The 17,826-nt window shown below is 41.2% G+C and overlaps 1 protein-coding gene across 2 annotated transcripts in view; it reads right to left on the reverse strand.

Annotated features, from left to right (window-relative positions):
- DCBLD1 (discoidin, CUB and LCCL domain containing 1) overlaps nucleotides 1-17,632 on the reverse strand; it is a 71,405-nt gene extending 53,773 nt beyond the window's left edge. Inside the window, exon 1 of one of the 2 annotated variants that reach the window (XM_043889978.1) lies at nucleotides 17,394-17,626. In XM_043889978.1, the coding sequence (XP_043745913.1) occupies nucleotides 17,394-17,505 (112 nt within the window). In that variant the 5' untranslated portion in view covers nucleotides 17,506-17,626. Of the gene's footprint in view, nucleotides 1-17,393 lie in introns of both variants that reach the window. The other variant, XM_043889979.1, reaches the window with a different exon arrangement.
- Between the last annotated feature and the right edge of the window lie 194 nt (nucleotides 17,633-17,826).

Here is a 17,826-nt window from a genome sequence, read left to right on the forward strand (position 1 = left end):
CAGAAGCAGAAGATATTAAGAAGAGGTGGCAAGAATACACAGAAGAACTATACAAAAAAGATCTTCATGACCCAGACAATCACAATGGTGTGATCACTCACCTAGAGCCAGACATCCTGGAATATGAAGTCAAGTGCACCTTAGAAAGCATCACTACGAACAAAGCTAGTGGATGTGATGGAATTCCAGTTGAGCTATTTCAAATCCTGAAAGATGATGCTGTGAAAGTGCTGCACTCAATATGCCAACAAATTTGGAAAACTCAGCAGTGGCCACAGGACTGGAAAAGGTTCATTTTCATTCCAATCCCTAAGAAAGGCAATGCCAAAGAATGCTCAAACTACCGCACAATTGCACTCATCTCACACGCTAGTAAAGTAATGCTCAAAATTCCCCAAGTCAGGCTTCAGCAATACATGAACCGAGAACTTCCAGATGTTCAAGCTGGTTTTAGAAAAGGCAGAGGAACCACACATCAAATTGCCAACATCTGCTGGATCATCGAAAAAGCAAAAGAGTTCCAGAAAAACATCTATTTCTGCTTTATTGACTACGCCAAAGCCTTCGACTGCGTGGATCACAATAAACTGTGGAAAATTCTGAAAGAGATGGGAATACCAAACCACCTGACCTGCCTCTTGAGAAACCTGTATGCAGGTCAGGAAACAACAGTTAGAACTGGACATGGAACAACAGACTGGTTCCAAATAGGAAAAGGAGTATGTCAAGACTGTATATTGTCACCCTGCTTATTTAAATTATACGCAGAGTACATCATGAGAAACGCTGGGCTGGAAGGAGCACAAGCTTGAATCAAGATTGCCGGGAGAAATACCAATAATCTCAGATATGCAGATGACACCACCTTTATGGCAGAAAGTGAAGAGGAACTAAAAAGCCTCTTGATGAAAGTGAAAGAGGAGAGTGAAAAAGTTGGCTTAAAGCTCAACATTCAGAAAACGAAGATCATGGCATCTGGTCCCATCACCTCATGGGAAATAGATGGGGAGACAGTGGAAACAGTGTCAGACTTCATTTTTTTGGGCTCCAAAATCACTGCAGATGGTGACTGCAGCCATGAAATTAAAAGACGCTTACTCCTTGGAAGGAAATTTATGACCAACCTAGATAGCATATTAAAAAGCAGAGACATGACTTTGCCAACAAAGGTCCGTCTGGTCAAGGCTACGGTTTTTCCAGTGGTCATGTATGGATGTGAGAGTTGGACTATGAAGAAAGCTGAGTGCCGAAAAATTGATGCTTTTGAACTGTGGTGTTGGAGAAGACTCTTGAGAGTCCCTTGGACTGCAAGGAGATCCAACCAGTCCATCCTGAAGGAGATAAGTCCTGGGTGTTCATTGGAAGCACTGATGCTGAAGCTGAAACTCCAATACTTTGGCCACCTCATGCGAAGAGTTGACTCATTGGAAAAGACCCTGATTCTGGGAGGGATTGGGGGCAGGAGGAGAAGGGGATGACAGAGGATGAGACGGCTGGATGGCATCACCGACTCGATGGGCATGAGTTTCAGTGGACTCCAGGAGTTGGTGATGGACAGGGAGGCCTGGCGTGCTGCGATTCATGGGGTCACAAACAGTCGGACACGACTGAGCGACTGAACTGAACTGATAGCTGGGTGATGAGGTATTCATAGGTGTTTTTGTTTTTAATTAAAATGAAGAGAAATAAAGGTCAATCCTGAAGCAGAAAACAATACAATCAGCTTTAGGATGAAGCTACACATGGTGTTAGGGGGACTCCAGGACAGTGAGCTGTGGTGATGCATTGGTGGGAGGGGACAGGGACACTGACCTGCCACCTACCCACCATCAAGGGGCGAACAGGGCAAGAAGGGGGAAGGAGGAAGTTTGGCGACAGGGAATTTGTCTACTCTTCAAAGTTCTACCACACCAGGTTTATCTTCTTCTTCCTTTGAACTGTAATTTAATTGCCAAAGCACATGATGACTAAACTTTGTATCATTTCCTCCTCTCTTTAGGCTGAAAACTTCTCCCTGCTGAAGAATATGTGAAGGGTTCATGAGGGGCCTAAATCCCAGGGTTCGCCTGGGGCCATCAACCCTCTACCTTCTCAAAACAACTCACAGAAATAAAACTGGATGTCTGAAGCTTAGATTTTGGAGAAAGCTGCAAGTACTCATCAATGCTTTATAAATCCCCAAGCAATCTCAACCCCAACATTAAACATTTTAACTCTAAGCATTTGGAAACAATATAAATAAGAAGAGTCAAACTATGATGTCTTTGAGCAAATTGATATTAAGGAAAAGTTAAGACCATGTTTTAGAAAACTAATTTTAAAACAATATTGACCACATACGTAAGTATGAAGGAAAAAAAAGGTTTAAAGTGTTTATTTTTATGGTGTGGGATTAGAATTGATTTCCATTATCTTCTAAACTATGAGTACATTATATATAAACCAGAAAAATAGCATAATTAAAACTACCAAATCTACCGAATGTTCTTTGCAAAATTAAAGGCTGTGTTCAGCATTAGTCTTAAGGTATAAGTCTATGTAAACCAACATACCTAAACTGGCATTAAAAACTTACTCAACAAACAGCTCAGAACTTAGTATACTGTAGTTCCCACTTGAAGGAGCTCACAGTCAGAGGGGGTGAGGGGTGAGTTAACAATAATTCCTGAGTGTCAAATGACAGATCCAACGGACCCAATATCTGCTCTCCTAATGCCTGAAATGAACGGATACGCCTCTTTCAGACTTTAACATCAGCTGCTTAGGAAGTATGGCTATACAAGGTATTTTCTAAATAAGCTTAAGACAAATCCCAGATGCTTGTCTACACGAGTCCACCATTTATTTAGTCTACTGTAATTCCAGCCACTAAGAAAGGAAAACAATAACTTCCTTAAAAGACTATTTCCCTTTGATAAGAAGTCACGTTCCACTAACAGCAAAGTGAAGTTAAGACATATCTGATATGGACTAAGTTCTGCAATACTACAAAGAATGATTCAGGCTTTAAAAACTTTTTTTTTAAAACTGAATTGCACTTGTTGGAAAATTATCTAGATGAAGTTAAACAACTAGTACAAAAATACCTTTAAGATTAATTACTAACTCGACCACAGAACAAGACAGCAGTCTTCAAACTTGTTTTATTATGACCCATAGTTAGAATAAAGATTTTTTTCATCACAACCTAAGCAAGCGCACATGTATACATCTGCATAAATAATAAAAGCCTAATGTTATAGTTCTTTTTATTATATGTAATGAACTGTGATATTTCCTACTCTATTCCATTTCTTCCTTTTTTTAAATTAAAAGCATACTGGTTGTGCCAAGTGAACTAAATGTACCGCCTACAAATGGGTCCCAAGTTGCCATTTGGGAAAGAATGCTCTAAAATATCACAAGTAAAACCATTTCTAGGAACATGATTTCATTACAGTTGTATCTTTGCTCTTTGTAATATTCAAGTTACAACAGGTCTCAATGCATACACTATCACCCCTGTGTGGGTGTGAGAAAATTTCTTCCTATGTCTGAGACCAAGTGAGCTCTTGATGACTACAATCTTTTCAACCACAAAAAGGAGTTTGCAATTATTACAGAGCTCTTTGTCTGATGGTAAGGCCAACAGCTTTCCCAAGCTATTACTAATTTCACTGTCAGCCATCCTCTCTTGTAAACTTTGTTACCCTCCAATTGTGCTCAACTTTTTTACTTTATGTGTTGCCTGGAAAAGAATGGAAGAGCAAGAGGAGGAGAGTTTTTTTTATTCTTTGTGAGAATAAATAGAGTAAACAGAAGTTATGATGGTAAAACTTCAATTATTCTAAATCTTTAGTTTTCCTGAAAAAATAATGGATGAGAGTCATGGCTATAGACTAGAAACACATGACTAATTCTGCAAAACAGTTCTGCAAACTAGAATCTCCTTAAACTTTATTCTCACTATGTATAAAACAGGTACTAAAGGTATAACTATTAATTTAATGAAGATGACACTTTTGTCTCAGCAGATGAAAGTAAAAAAAAAGGAGGGGAACAGAAGGGACTTGTCAAAAGTCTCTCCATGTGAACTCTCAACACAATGTTTCCTAACAGCTAAAGAAAAAAACCACTTAAAACAAATCAATATGAATGCATGAAAATTAAATCATTTCAAGAGGTCCTATCCAAGAGTCCCTACATAATGGGAGATTCTATCCATCAGTGTGCAGACATCAATAATTTTAATAGTAGCACATTAAAAAGCATCATTTATGCCCAATGGATATAAAAATCTCAAAACCTAGTTTAATGCTATTCTTTAATGTGGTATAAGTTAAAATCAGTGACAACTCCATAGTTCTTTGGTCATCCTCCAGTCTTGTGACTCCTACAAAAAGGAAAAAAGATCACTGTAAGGGTTGTGGATGTGAGGGAAAGACACATATTCTTTTTCTAATTTCATAAACTATTTCCATATATTTGGGAAGTAGCAGAGCACAATGCACTGGGTTCCTCTGTCCTTGGAAGCTGTGAGGCTTTGAGTGAGTCCCTTTATCTCGCCAAGCGTCAATTCACCATCTGCAACACAGAGACAGTGACAGTGCCCAACTCAGGGGCAACATGAGCATCAGATGATCCAATGCTAGTAAAGCACTGAGCATAGAGGCAAGCATATGGCGAGAATTCAATATGTTATAATTACTATATTTTTCTTTTAAAATACTATACACAAAGTGTCAAGAATATTGTTTTGAATTAGCTGGCTTCTTCCAAACTGGAACACTCATTGGCTCTATGATTCTAAGAAGTTTGTATCAATCTTCCTTCAAAATGACCAACCCAAACTAAGCATGGTAAAGATGAATAAGGCTGTGTGTGTTAAGTGCTTGAAATTACTGGAAAGTCTAACTGGAATGCATTCCTCAAGATGTATCTAGGGCCACTAGCTGCTAGCTCAGCATCTGTCAGAGTAGGCACTGTGGATCCCCTGGTCCTAGGTTTACAGAGGTCACACCCATGTCACCAAAATAGAGTTACAAGGCAAATAAGCTCCCAGAATCCTTTTCTTCACCTCAGGACATCTCAAAGCCCTTGCTCTAACAGAGGACGCAGGCTATAATACTCCCAAGGAAGGAGTATTACGATCCTCCTTGCTCATTGGGCGTCTCCTGGGAGTGGTGTTCTGTGGGACCCATGGGCCAACTCCTAGGCACACAGAGATCCCAAAACAGTGCTTCTGGGATCAAAGATCAGTTGTGGAGAGATGGATCTGAGACTTTAGAGGTCTAAAACCAGACGCTGAAATTGTAATACCTGACTGATATTCTAAAGTCAGACTTCCCAAAGTTGTTATTAAGTTACAAGTGCTTAAGTTACAAGAGAAATTGGTAACAAATTAGATACATTGTATGAAAGAAGTGTCTCAGTTTCACAGATGCAAATATAAAAAATTAAACAAAACCCTTGTTTGTAAAGCAAAATAAACCTAAGATGACTGCTTTATAACTGTTGAATAGATGCTCAGGATAAGGAAGTCAGAGAAAAGTGGCTGCTGACCTTTACTAATAATGTCAGGATGTTGATGTCATGTCCATGCTGCAGTTGCTCAAGCTGAGGATAAAAGAGCTATCCTTCCCACCTCAACGTGCTATATTTTCTAAACTTGGTTCCATGTTAAATATGCATACTACTGATATTCACATAAAGTGGAACTAGATATTGACTTTTTACTCAATGTCCCAAAATTCCAATATTACCAAGTACAAAGTTCGCCTGAGTTTTAGAAGTTAAAACTGTGGATAAACAAGGTCCTGCTGTATAGCACAGGGAACTATATTCAATATCCTGTGATAAACCATAATGGAAAAGAATATGAAAAAGAGTGTGTGTATGTGTGTTTGTATACATAACTGAATCACTTTGCTCTACAGCAGAATTAACACAAAATTGTAAATCAACTAAACTTCAATAAATTTTTTTAAAATGTAAAATGATAAATGTTTCTCTCTTGCTCCCTCATACACACAGGTATTTTCACTTTGACAGATTTTTAAAAAATTATTAAGAACCAAAAAGTTACTAGAACAGGGGAAAAAAACCATAAAATTAATTGTGAAAAGGCTCTTACTAACAGGTAGCATTTATCAAACATCTACTGTAAAAAGTGACATACTGAGTGTTCTAAGGAACTTTATATTAATTTTATTTAATTTTCAGGGTCATCATATTTGGTTAATATGTTATTAATTCCCTTTTTAAAAATTATAAAACATTTCATACATACAGGCATACATACAAATAGCTGTGTATAAATAGTAAAATCTCAAACATCCAAGTACATACCCCGTATCTTTTAAGACAGGACAATTCCAACGCAACCCAAGAAAGCAAACAGCATCCTTTCTTCATCACATGTCCTTCCTATCATCCCTGGTTCTATGTGTGAAGAAGCAGAGGCTCTGAGAAGCTGAGTTGTCAGCCCCATGGAGGAGCTGGCATGTGAACCTCACCTGTCTGATTCCGAAGACCATGAAGCTCAAGCATTTAGGCTGCAATTGCTGAAGTTATACATTTCGGGGGTGAGGAAACAGAGATTTAAGACACTGCCCAGGATCACACTGCCACTGCTAAGCAGCCCAACTGACATTAAAACCCACATTACAATTATTTATTTATAGTCCTTCTCTTTTAGTCTCGAAATTAACATGAGGAAGAGAGCCATATATAAGTCAGGGTTTCTCATAAAACTTATGAGAAATTTCACCACTCTCTCTTTTAAATTATTTAAGTTAAGTGCTTTTTACTAGACTATTAAAGGAATAGCCTGAGAGGTGATTATTTCACTTTCAGCAAAGGTTGTTCTATTTGATTGCATCAGTGTAGCTCCCAAAAGCTGCTCTGTAATAGGAAGGTTTCAGTAGAATAAAAGTGCTGCTTCTCAAACTTCAGTGGGCACAGCAACCACCTGAAAATCTTACTAATACGCGGGGCCTGAAATTTCTACATGTCCAAAAATCTCTTGACAATGACTATTCTGCTGGTACTTTTAAGATGTACTCTGAGTAGCAAGAGACTTGGGAAGGAAAAGTGTTAGTTGCTCAGTCGTGTCTGACGTGTTGCAACCCCATGAACTGTAGCACACCAGGTTTCTCTGTCTATGGAATTCTCCAGGTAAGAATACTGGAGTGGGTTGCCATTCCCTTCTCCAGTGGGTCTTCCCAACCCAGGGATTGAACCTGGGTCTCCTGAATTGCAGGCAGATTCTTTACCATCTGAGCCACCAGGAAAGCCTAAGAGACTTAAACGGCCTTCATTATTAACAGGGATCTTGCAGTGAATTTTTTTAAAAATGAAAAATATTTAACATGTAAGTTCTGTATGGTTTTACTTTAATATCAATTTCTAAAATTGGAACACATCTATTTCTGACACAATTTTACTCTAGATTTCATTTATACACCTAGGACAGAAAGTAATAAATTTCAGGATCTATACTTAAGCCAGAATGATATTTCTGACACATGGACAAGAGTGTCAATTTAGGAATTATTTGAACATACAATGGAAAATATATGAAGAAATAGGATGAGAAAGTTTGTGGGAACACACATGTATGCACCACATATAAGAAAAAAGCAATCAATGTTTACCCACCAAAGAACAGCAAATTTCAGTTGGAAAAGAGATGGCATTTTATCAGACATCTAATGAGGTATGAAACATAAGATTTATGACAAAAAAATAAACCTTATAAAATTCATGTCACATTGCATGGTCCTAAAAATTGTATAGTCATTGCACATTCTGTATTCTGAACTGCTGAATCTATCACAGTGGATAAAAGCACATGGTTAGCTACTAATTGGAAGTTTTTGGTGGTTCAGATGGCAAAGAATCTGCGTGCAATGCAGCAGACCTGGCTTTGATCCCTGGGTGGGGAAGATCCTCTGGAGAAGGGAATGGCAACTCACTCCAGTATTCTTGCCTAGAAAATTCCATGGACAGAGGAGCCTAGTGGGCTACAGTTCATGGGGTTGCAGAGTTGGACACAACAGAGTGACTGATACTTTTCACTTAAAGGTCTTAATATTTCTGTAGCAAATGTAATCACCTCTAAGAGAAAGCCAAAGGCTATTAATTTAAAACTTTATTGCATAAATAACCCCCTGAAACTGTGTTCCTCCAAGGCTTCTTTTCTTGAACTTGATCCCATCTGAAAGAACATCTCTTGAAGATGAGTCAGGAGACCATCCTAAGGCACTTAGAATTGTAGGACATGTTCCCTGAGTCCACTTTTAGGCACAGAAAGTGAATGTGCCTATGGTAAATGATCCAGTCTCTCTGAATCTCAGTTCCTTCAATACCTCTCAAAATTGTCAAGACTAAATTAAGTTAGAGGCAAAAAAAAAAAAAAAAAAAAATTGATTAAAAAAATACAAAGGTAAGGTTTTAAAATATTATTTACATTAAAAAAATCTGATTGGGTAATAATGACCAACAGACGCTTAAACCACTGGCTGAAATGTTGATGGGAAGAATCCTGTGAGTGAGCAAGAAATTACTATCCTGCAGACTACTTCCAGGTCATATGGGAAAAGGCAACTTTATAATGGAGGGATCAAGTTATAATTTCCAGAAGTCACTGATCATTCTTGGCATCATTCAAGCATGGGGCAATAACAGTAATAATAAATGCATCTTGTTGTGATACAATTAGCAGTACACGGCATTTTGATGTACCTTTATCAAAACATTCAGCCTGAGTCTAATCACAGTTGTAGGTCTAATTCAGCTTTATACTTTAGGCGCTGGTGCAAGTATAAGACACACCACTCAGAAGCAGTAAGTCAACTTAAAATGTGAGCCGTGTCACCAGATAACTGAATCTGACTTTCTTTCAGGAAAATAAAATGTATGCGGGTGGGGATCAGCTGTAGACTAAAAGTGACTTAACAGATGTAATAACTAACTGCAAAGTGTGAACCTTGTTTGGATCCTTGTTTAAACAAACCAATAGCCCAAAGACATGTCTAGGTTAACAGGGGAAATATGACTTGAGTATTAGACGATATTAAGATATTAACATTAGTATTTTTAGGTGTGCTCAAGCCATTGTGGCCATGTCAGAAAATGTTAATAAATGCAAATGAAATCTTTAGGGGAGAAATGCTATGAAGTCTTTAATATACTTTAAATACCTCAGGGGAAAAGCAGTGTGTCTGTTAAGATCTTAATAATATAGCACAGTAACTGTAGCAAAGAGGATGAAAAAGGAAAACAAGAAAGATGGGTTAGGTGGAAGAAAGAGGAATTTCCTACCCAAAAGGCAAGAGGGTCTCAAAGATTTTTCGACCCTTCTGAGCTAGCACTGACAGAAGGTACAGGGCCATTTCTTTGCTGAGTTGAGTTACCTTCTATTCTAGACTCTTGGCAAAGCAGCGGCTTTCCAGCAACAAGTGGAAAAAAAGGCAAATCGTGGTCCATGTAATTCTCACAGTAAGCAGCCTCCATTCTAAACTCAAGAGCAGGAGCAATCCAATAAACAGATCTCACGTTCCAGTGGGCCCATGAGCTATTATGTCTCATGAGCTATTATGTCTCAACAGTTTCCTCCTTGGGACTGAAATAAACCACATTTCAATCCGAAGTGAACCTGCTTTCATGAAAAGCAATAAGAAAGCTGCATTAAACCTACTCAGCCACTTACAATTTAAGTGAGACCCACAGAAATGTCTACCATTTTCCCCGTAGGAAATTTTATATACTGGCACTCGAAACTGAACTGGACTTCATAACTCATAACCTTTAATATTCACTGGTCTTGATGTTCCTCAGAAAGAAAAATGAAATAGTTGTTTTTTCCTTTTCCTTTCCTCAAGAATAGAGTGCTCCATAAAAATCATTTATACACAACCTCTAGGTATATTCATGAAACACTCTCAGTTATGAAATGGAGCCATATAAAATTAAAATGACCATATACAAGCGTATACAAGACAAAGACATTTCTGCAAATATGGGGAATTACGTCTTCCCTGGAGATAGTCCATGAAAACTAGATAAATAGATTAAACAGAAGTGGCATTACACAGTCAAGGCATAGAGGACTCTACGGCTTGACACAGTGCTCATGTCACAAATACCTAAACTAACTGTCCCCAAATGATCTTCAAGGCAAAGCAGGCCCTGCTGCCCTCAAGGTATAAGCACCTGCAGACCTTAGGGGACCACTGGCTCACCTGGCCCAAACCGGTATACCACCTGCTCCCCTGTTCTCAAGACGGCCAGCGCCTAACACGGCAGCTTTGGAGTGTTGTTTGGAAAGGAGTCTCAGATTCCCAGCCCTTTTCAGGGTTGAATTTAGTTATTTTCTGGAACACATGTACGGTATCTCTAAGGACATCACAATAGTCATGTGTGCAATTTCCTCTAAAAACACTTAAGTGACTATTACCCTTCACCTCCTTCTCTCAGACCTCAGCCACAGCGTTCATGCCCTGACTCAGGAAACAGTTATCTGGAAACAGTTATCAGCCAGACACTGAACTTGGTGCTGGTGGTGAATTAAAAGGCTCTGTTTCATTCCTGCCTTCATGAATCTTAGACTTTCCTCCTCTTTTTCTCCCATTCCCTCCCTCCCCACCACCGCCATCCCACAACTAGGACTCAGTTTGAATTTATTTCCACATTGGGTTAAAAATCACCATGTGGCTTTTTCTCCTCATCAATTAAGTCTCTTCCATTCTTGAACTCCCTAAGGCGAAAAACTATTTTTAAAAATTTTATATACAGAGAATGAACATCTGGAAGATGATATCAATGTGACTCTTCAGTTACAGAAAGGCAAAATTACTCCTTAGTCTATCTTACTCCAGACCTGAAAGTCTGGCAATAGTTTTCCTTTCATCTTCAATGCCTTTGAATACACCAGAAGTTCAGTTCAGTTCAGTCCAGACACTCAGTCATGTCCGACTCTTTGCAACCCCATGGACTGCAGCACGCTAGGCTTCCCTGTCCGTCACCAGCTCCCGGAGCTTACTCAAACTCGAGTCCATCAGATTAATGATGTCATCCAACCATCTCTTCCTCTAGTCATCCCCTTCTCCTCCTGCCTTCAATCTTTCCCAGTATCAGGATCTTTTCCAATGAGTCAGTTCTTCTCATTGGGTGGCCAAAGGATTGGAGTTTCAGCTTCAGTGTCAGTCCTTCCAATGAATATTCAGGACTGATTTCCTTTAGGATGGACTGGGTGGATCTCCTTGCAGTCCAAGGGACTCTCAAGAGTCTTCTCCAACACCACAGTTCAAAAGCATCTATTCTTCAGCATTCAGCTTTCTTTATAGTCCAACTCTCACATCCATACATGACTACTGGAAAAACCAGAGCTTTGACTAGATGGACCTTTGCTGGCAAAGTAATGTCTCTGCTTTATAATATGCTGTCTAGGCTGGTCATAGCTTTTCTTCCAAGGAGCAAGTGTCTTTTAATGTCATGGCTGCAGTCACCATCTGCACTGATTTTGGAGCCCCAATAAATAAAGTCTGTCACTTTATTATAAAGTCCATTGTTTCCCCATCTATTTGCCATGAAGTGATGGGACTGGATGCCATGATCTTAGTTTTCTGAATGTTGAGTTTTAACCCAACTTTTTCACTCTCCTCTTTCACTTTCATCAAGAGGCTCTTTAGTTCTTCTTCCCTTTCTGCCATAAGGGTGGTGTCACCTGCATATCTGAGGTTATTGATATTTCTCCTGGCAATCTTGATTCAAGCTTGAGCTTCATCCAGCCTGGCATTTCACATGATGTACTCTGCATATAAGTTAAATAAGCAGGGTGATAATATACAGCCTTGATGTACTCCTTTCCCAGTTTGGAACCAGTCTGTTGTTCCATGTCTAGTTCTAACTGTTCCTTCTTGGCCTGCATACAGATTTCTCAGGAGGCAGGTCAGGTGGTCTGGCATTCCCTTTTCTTGAAGAATTTTCATAGTTTGTCGTGATCCACATAGTCAAAGGCTTTGGCATAGTCAATAAAGCAGAAGTAAGTGTTTTTCTGGAACTCTCTTGCTTTTTCAATGATCCAATAGATATTGGCAATTTGATCTCTGGTTTCTCTGCCTTTTCTAAATCCAGCTTGAACATCTGGAAGTTCATGGTTCACATACTGTTGAAGCCTGGCTTGGAGAATTTTGAGCATTACTTTACTAGCGTGTGAGATGAGTGCAATTGTGCGGTAGTTTGAACATTCTTTGGCATTGCCTTTCTTTGGGATTGGAATGAAAACTGACCTTTTTCCAGTCCTGTGGCCACTGCTGAGTTTTCCAAATTTGCTGGCATATTGAGTGCAGCACTTTCACCGCATCATCTTTTAGGATTGGAAATAGCTCAACTGGAATTCCATCACCTCCACTAGCTGTGTTCGTAGTGATGCTTCCTAAGGCCCACTTGACTTCGCATTCCAGGATATCTGGCTCTAGGTGAGTGATCATACTGCCGTGGTTATCTGAGTCATGAAGATCTTTTTTGTATAGTTCTTCTGTGTATTCTTGCCACCTCTTCTTAATATCTTCTGCTTTTGTATGAGTTCCTCTATTTTAAGTCCATATTTTCAGATTTTCTGTTTACAAATAGCAGTTGGACTAGACATACAACTTCATACTCTGTCTTGTTCAGGTTGTGATTCTCAGCTAGAGTCAGCTCGGAGTCTTCAGCCACAGGGCAGGAACTGGTTCTTCACTGTCTTCTCAGCCTGTCCTCACTGAGCACCCATTTCCTACCGAGCACCCTCCATGTGCTGGCCACTATTCACCACACCAGGCTTCTCATGGACCTCACATTCTCATGGAGGGGAGACAGACAAGAAAGAAAAGTATAAATTACTCTGTTAGAAGATACGGAGTGCTCTGGAGAAAACTGCAAGCAGGGAGCAGGGCATGTGGAGTTCTGGGGAGGACGAGAGGGCTCCAGGTGGTTAGGGCTGGTCTCCTTCCAAAGGCAAGGTCCAAAGAAAGACCAACGGGGAAGGAAGTGTGGACATTTGGGGACAAGCCTGTTCCAGGCAGAGGGAATAGCACATGCAAAGGCTCTGAGCTAGAAGGGAGACTGATACGACCGAGAAATAGAGAGAAAGTCAGTATGCTGGGAACATGCAGTGTGGTAGAGAATGAGGTCCAGGAGGCAGTGGGGGAGGCAGAACAAAGGGTCCCTGTATGTGTCAAATTAACAGTAACAAACAATAATGATTAGTAAGGTAGCTGCCATTTACTGAGTTCTCTGTGCTACCAGCAAGTCCAAATAGGTATTGTGTATTATCTCCTCACCTGGAGGAGGGCATGGCAACCCACTCCAATATTCTTGCCAGGAAAATCCCACAGACAGAGGAGCCTGGCGGGCAACAGTCCATGGGGTTGCAAAGAGTCTGACATGACTAAGCACAGGACATCACCTCCTTAAAATTTCAAAACAACTGGTTGCTCCAATATGCAGAGATTTGACTTCCTGATTCAGGACAAGCACAGCAATAAGTCCAAAACTCTCTAGGAAATATTTCCCTTCACAAGTCCCTCTCCCCTGTCCCATAACCCCACTGCCTTAACATGACTAAAATCTTTGCTACATGCTGCAGTTAATTTTCCCTTGCACCTGAAAAATAAAAATCTAGTTTCTTATAAATGTCAAATGTCTTGCTTACTTCCAAGTTGTGGTTTTTAATATGATTTTCTAGTCTGCTCCAGTACCCTAAGGTAAAAGGGTTCAACTTATGAAAAGTTGGTAAGTACAGTTTGAGACACTTCAGAGTTCAAATCCTTTTAATAACATCCTTTGATGTGTTTAATTAATCCTTCAGCACAACTTTTTCTCCTCTGAAATATATGGTATAACTTAATGTTTCAGGGTGCCAGTTATAGATTGCACCTACTAGTGCCAAAAGACATATTGTTCTGGTGGCCCCCTCCCTTCTTTCTGCTGCACTTGCATTTAGAAGGCATCCTGGTGTATAAAAATAAGCATGCCAAGAGACCTGGGCTTGCAAAACACAGTTAATTAGTGGAAGCATCAGATGTGCCTTCATAAGAACTTGGGTAGACCCTTCATTACTTAGTTTCCTCTAAGGAGGACAATTTGAAAATATCTTCTAAATAAAAAGACACTGTTCAGTTCAACTTGAGAAACATTTATTGGTCAGGTGCTATGAAGACAAAGACAGTCCCAGTCACTGCCCACCAGAACTTAAAGTTCATCACATTGACCAAATGGCAGACCTTCAAGATGAAGGAAAATCTGGGATAACTGCATGCACTGATGCAGAAGGTGCCAGAAGAAATTGGGAGTACTTTTTAAAAAGCCACTCACCCAAAACATCAGACATCAGCTGTCCCCTGTTGAACCAAATGTAAAGGATGGATGGCTTAAAAGCAGAACTTCTGAAAGTAAAAAGTTAAGAGTTGGGCAGAATCTTATAATCAAATTTTCTGTATCTAATTGTATGCTCACAAGTTTCCACAGAGATTAACTGCTTATTTTTATTCTCCTAATACTTAAACCACAAGAAGGAAATCTTTAATATCCATTTCCAAATATTTTGGTTAAGAGAGACTCAGAGATTTTTAGTTAGCACCAATTCCTCACATGAATAAAAGGTATTTTATTTCACATAACTGATAATCAAGGTAATAAGACCTAAGCCCAAGCCTGTGGATTTATACAAACTGAAACAATGCTAATCATCAACATACATGTGACATTACTGTTGTTTTAGTCACTAAGTCATTCTTTTGCCAGGCTCCTCTGTCCATGGGATTTTCCAGGCGAGAATACTGGAATGGGTTGTCATTTCCTTCTCTAGGGGATCTTCCCAACCCAGGGATGGAACCCACATCTCCTGCATTGCACCGAGATTCTTTACAGCTAGACCACCTGGGAAGCCCCAAATGTGATATTATGTAAAGTCAAAATGATGTGAAACAATCTGTGGAAATGCTTAACATTAGTTAAGTGGGTCCAGAGGAGCAGGGCATAAGAAGGAGCAAAAATCAGCCCATGTTCTGCTCATCAAGCCCTAATGCCTGGGGCCTGCCTGGCAGTGAATATAGAAGAATGGACTTAAAAAAAATATATATATATATATAGCAAAAACAGCACATAGGCAAGCAGCAGTCTTACAAGGAACCAGTATAGCTTCAGGGGTCACCAGATTCTGACTTTTTTAAAAAAATGAATAATTTCATTGACTAGGCCTATAAATATTCAGATTAATTTATCACATTTATTTTCTGAAACAATACAATGAATAAAAGTCTAATATTAAAGAAATGGTCTATGACACAGATGGTAGTATCACTTTATCATATTATCATTATACAGTATTATATGATATATGTTATAATGATATATATAATTAACATTATACAATATCAGATGTTTCCACCATCTCAAAGCTGATTTGAATCAGAATTACCTGTGGGAACTTTTTAGAATCGCATCTTCCCAGGCCCCACCCATTGGATGTTCTGATTCAGACTTTGGGTTTGGGGCTTTACAAAGCTTCTGGAGACAGTGGTGATCAAGCAGGTTGGGGAGCCAAGAAGACTCCCAAGAATGCCAAGAAGGCAGACTAAGCTGCCTTCAAAAACAATGATAGTAAAATGCAACAAACCGTGTCTTCTCAACAAAACCAGACTCACGCTAAGGCACGAGTCTTACTTTTTAAACATTAAGAACACTAATATCACTGAAGATCATCAAACAGCTATATACCCAGTAGCATATTTCAAAACCTAAAATGGTTTTGCATGCTTAAATTTACAAAAACTTGAAGAACAAGTGAGCAAGGGCTAATCCAAAATACCACAGACGTGAGAGATACTAAAAAATCATTGATTATGCCTCTTCACTCAAAAGATATCAGAACTCGAGTTCCTGGATTTTTTTCAGTAAATATGCCAAATCTAAGTTTTACTTCTTTCGTGACTGAATACCTATGCCTTCACTGGTTCTTTTAACGTCCTAAATATACAGGATTCTTCATGGAAACATGACATCTTCTTCCAACAATTTTGTGCAATGAAGTATCAAATGTGAAGCTCTAAGAATCTAAGCAGTCACACTGCTTCCCAGAGACTGCTCTATAAAGCAACCAGTTAACAGTCTGGATGGATATAACGTCTAAAAAAACTGCATTTGGAAAGATGGTGGCAGCTCTGGCCAGACTAGTATAGGAACACGTTGCTGGGTCTATTCATAGATGTACAATACTGAAGGTGCGTCTTCCAACAATGACCTGGGAAACATTTTCTACCGGCTTAAAACACCCATGATCAAAATCCTACATATTTAATAAAAACACACACATTTATCAATATTTTACAACATTCCTAGCATTCTGCTACAGTGCCAAGACACAGTTTGCCTGAACTTCAGGGTTTTTCTTTCTTTCTTTCTTTCCTAACAAATAGGTATGTAAGCTAATTTAGGAACCAAAACCAACATCTTGACTATCAAAGTTTCAGACTGAGAATACAGGGTTCAGTGACCAAAATGCCTGCCTTTGGTTTAGTATTGGTTCTTGTCCCATTAGAAAACACGGGGTGGGGAGCCGTCAGAATAGTCTGGATAGATGCACTGCCATTAAATCATCTGGGTTGCAGAGGGGCAAAAGTAAGGCAGGAGGGAAACCACAGGAAAACTCCGCAGAAAGCTGCCCCTCGCGATCAATAAAGAACTAAATTTCAAGGATTTGCCTACAGCTGGTAAAACGGCTTACTGCTTTCATCTGCTGGATAAGCAGCAGTAAACTCGCCGGTGGGCTAATTAGATCCAACTTGAAGGCAAGCACCGGGTCCAGAGAACGATCAGCCAGGTCGGGAGACTCGCTCAAACACCCAAGAAGGAGCCGAGCCACACGGTTCCAAGTCGGGGCGCAGCAGCACACTCTAGAGGGGCGGCCTGTTTGGGGCTGCCGGCTTCCCAGGGCGGACCTCGGGGAATCATTTCCCAACCATCCGTGCCAGCCAGAAACTCACACGCCGCGCAGGGACGAGAGGCGGCCGGCTGTGGGTAGCTCTGTCAAAAAGTTTGAGAGGCGCCTCCCCCACTAACATCCTCCCGCTAAGGCTGGGGTCTTCATCTCGCGACCCCCCCGGGCCATGTCACTTCTCACGGGGCCCGCAGAGGCAGGAAGTCTGGAAACCAACCGAGAGGGGAGAGAGAGAAAGTTGGGAGGCGCGAAGTGTCTGCGGGAGAAGGAAGGAGTTTGGTGGGGAGCGATCGGAACGCAGTAACTTATTTTTGACCCGAGCCGCCATCGGCCGGAGAGAGCGGGACTCCAGACACAGGCTGCAACTCCGACTTCCCCCCGCGCGCTGTCCCTCCAGGCCCAGCCCGCCGCCCGCCGGACGCGCTCCACTCACCCAGCTCCTCCGCCTGCAGCCAGAGCGGCGCGGAGACCGCGAGCAGCAGGGCCAGGAGGCCGCGCCGGACAGCCCCCGCCTGCGCGCAGCCGCCGCGGGCGCCGGCCACCATGGCCCCGCCGGGCGCCAGCTTGGCAGGCTCGGTTTCCCCTTGGCGCGCGCAGCGCCGCCGCCGCCCCGGCCGGCCGCCTCCTCCGCGGCCGAGCGCAGCGCCTGGACTGGGCGCAGCCGCGGCCGGGCACCGAATCTCATTGGGGCGGCCCGGGGCCCAGCCCGGCGGGGGCGTCTCCTGCCCCGCCCCACACGCCGGCCCCCAAGGAGGAAGTGGCTCCCGGGTGGCGGCGGGCCGCCGGGGTGGAGGCGCCCCGGGAGCTCCCAGCACACGCTCTCTTTTTCCTCCGCCCCTCCTCCCCGGTGCACGTGAACCTGGGAG

This window comes from Cervus elaphus, chromosome 28 (genome assembly GCF_910594005.1).
Source record: "Cervus elaphus chromosome 28, mCerEla1.1, whole genome shotgun sequence".
Lineage (NCBI taxonomy): Eukaryota > Metazoa > Chordata > Mammalia > Artiodactyla > Cervidae > Cervus > Cervus elaphus.